Here is a 1,819-nt window from a genome sequence, read left to right on the forward strand (position 1 = left end):
ATATGTTCCTTGTATCCCTTATCTCTCCAAGACCTTTATCATGAAAAGGTGTTGGATTTTGTCAAATGCTTTTTTGGCATCTAATGAAATGATCATATGTTTTTTTTTCTTTCAGTTTATTTGCATGATGGATTACATTGATAGAATTTCCTATATTGAACAAGCCTTGCATCTCTGGGACGAAGCCGACTTGATCATGGTGAATGATATTTTTGATGTTTTCTTGGATTTAGTTTGCAGTATTTAATTATTTTTGCGTCCATGTTCATGAGTGAGATTGGTCTGTAATTCCCTTTCTTGGTTGGGTCTTTGTGTAATTTTGGTATCAGGGTAACTGTAGCCTCGTAAAAAGAGTTTGGCAGTATTCCTTCTGTTTCTATTATGTGGAACACTTTGAGGGGTATAGGTATTAGCTCTTTTTACACCTTTTACTTAGACTTCATTCCTCTATGTTCTATAACTCTCATTAAAAATAACAAAGGTAAGAAACTTTTAAAGTCAAAGTAGACATTTTGTAAGAAAATATTGAATGAGGACTCCATGGTAATGCCTGAAGAGTATGAATAGCCCTTGACTTAGTTGTTGGTTGGAGAACACTGAGAAAGACAAATGATGGAAAGCAACCTGGCAGCATTTATGAACCTCTGATATCTGAGTTACTCTTTTTTTACAAATATTTTCACGACTCCCTCCCTAATTTGTTTTGTCCTCACTCCATAAATAACTGGATTTAAACAAGGAGGGACAACCACATAGAGATTGGCCAAGAGGATGTGAATGTACTGAGGAACATTTCTACCAAATCTATGAGTCATAAAAGAGAAAAAAGCTGGTGTATAAAAGGCTAAGATGACACAGACATGTGAACCACATGTACTAAGGGCTTTGTGTCTGGCATCTCTAGAAGGAAGGCGAAAAACGGCCTGTAGGATCCAAACATAGGATAGAGCAATGAGAATTAAATCAAAGATCAGAGCAGCAATAGTAAATAAGCCATAGATGATATTTATCCTTATGCTGGCACAGGCTAGCCGAGCTATCCCCATGTGTTCACAGTAGGTATGAGGAATTATGTAGTGTCCACAGAAGGGCAATCGCTTAAGGAGTGGACAGAAGGGAATGACAAGAAGGACAGGCCTCCCTACTACAACACATGCCATGATAGCTACCACCTTGTTGGTTAAAATAGAAGTGTATCTAAGTGGGTGACAAATGGCAACAAAACGGTCAATTGCCATGGCCAGGAGCACAACAGATTCCATGCCTGTGTAGGTGTGGATGAAGAACATTTGGACGAGACAGCCTTCAAAACTTATCTCTGTAAGGTTAAACCAGAAGATACCTAGCATCTTGGGAACAGTAGATGTGGAGAGGCCAAGATCAATGAAAGAGAGGAGAGCAAGGAAATAGAACATGGGCTGGTGAAGACTCTGCTCATTCTTGATCACACAGAGAATTGTGAAATTCCCCACAAGTGCTATCAGATAAACAACAAAGAAGGGGAAGGCTATCCAGATGTGGAAAGCATCCAGGCCAGGAATGCCCAGCAGAAGGAAGGCAGAGGGGTGCGAGGCAGTGTCATTAACAGAGAACATCCTTCTGGGAATCTTGGGAGATTATCTGCAATCATTCTTCAATATTTCTGGGAAGAAATAAGAAATTGCATGAAAGTTATTGATACCAGGTAAACTCTTAATAGTTAATACCTTTTAACACTTTAAAGTTACCTGGAATTCAGGCATATTTAAGAGAAATCCCCAAAATGCTGGACAAAATAAAGGGTCAATTAGAATGGTAAGACATTATAATTCTGTCATTT

General features: G+C 38.7%; 1 protein-coding gene across 1 annotated transcript; it reads right to left on the bottom strand.

The window, feature by feature from the left end:
- Nucleotides 1-656: 656 nt before the first annotated feature.
- LOC130879747 (olfactory receptor 52E4-like) lies at nt 657-1,595 on the bottom strand. The gene has a single exon (XM_057778541.1). It carries the CDS (start codon nt 1,593-1,595, stop codon nt 657-659), a length of 939 nt encoding a protein of 312 aa, XP_057634524.1.
- Nucleotides 1,596-1,819: the final 224 nt, after the last annotated feature.

The sequence above is a fragment of the Chionomys nivalis genome, chromosome 8 (genome assembly GCF_950005125.1).
Source record: "Chionomys nivalis chromosome 8, mChiNiv1.1, whole genome shotgun sequence".
NCBI classification, from domain to species: domain Eukaryota; kingdom Metazoa; phylum Chordata; class Mammalia; order Rodentia; family Cricetidae; genus Chionomys; species Chionomys nivalis.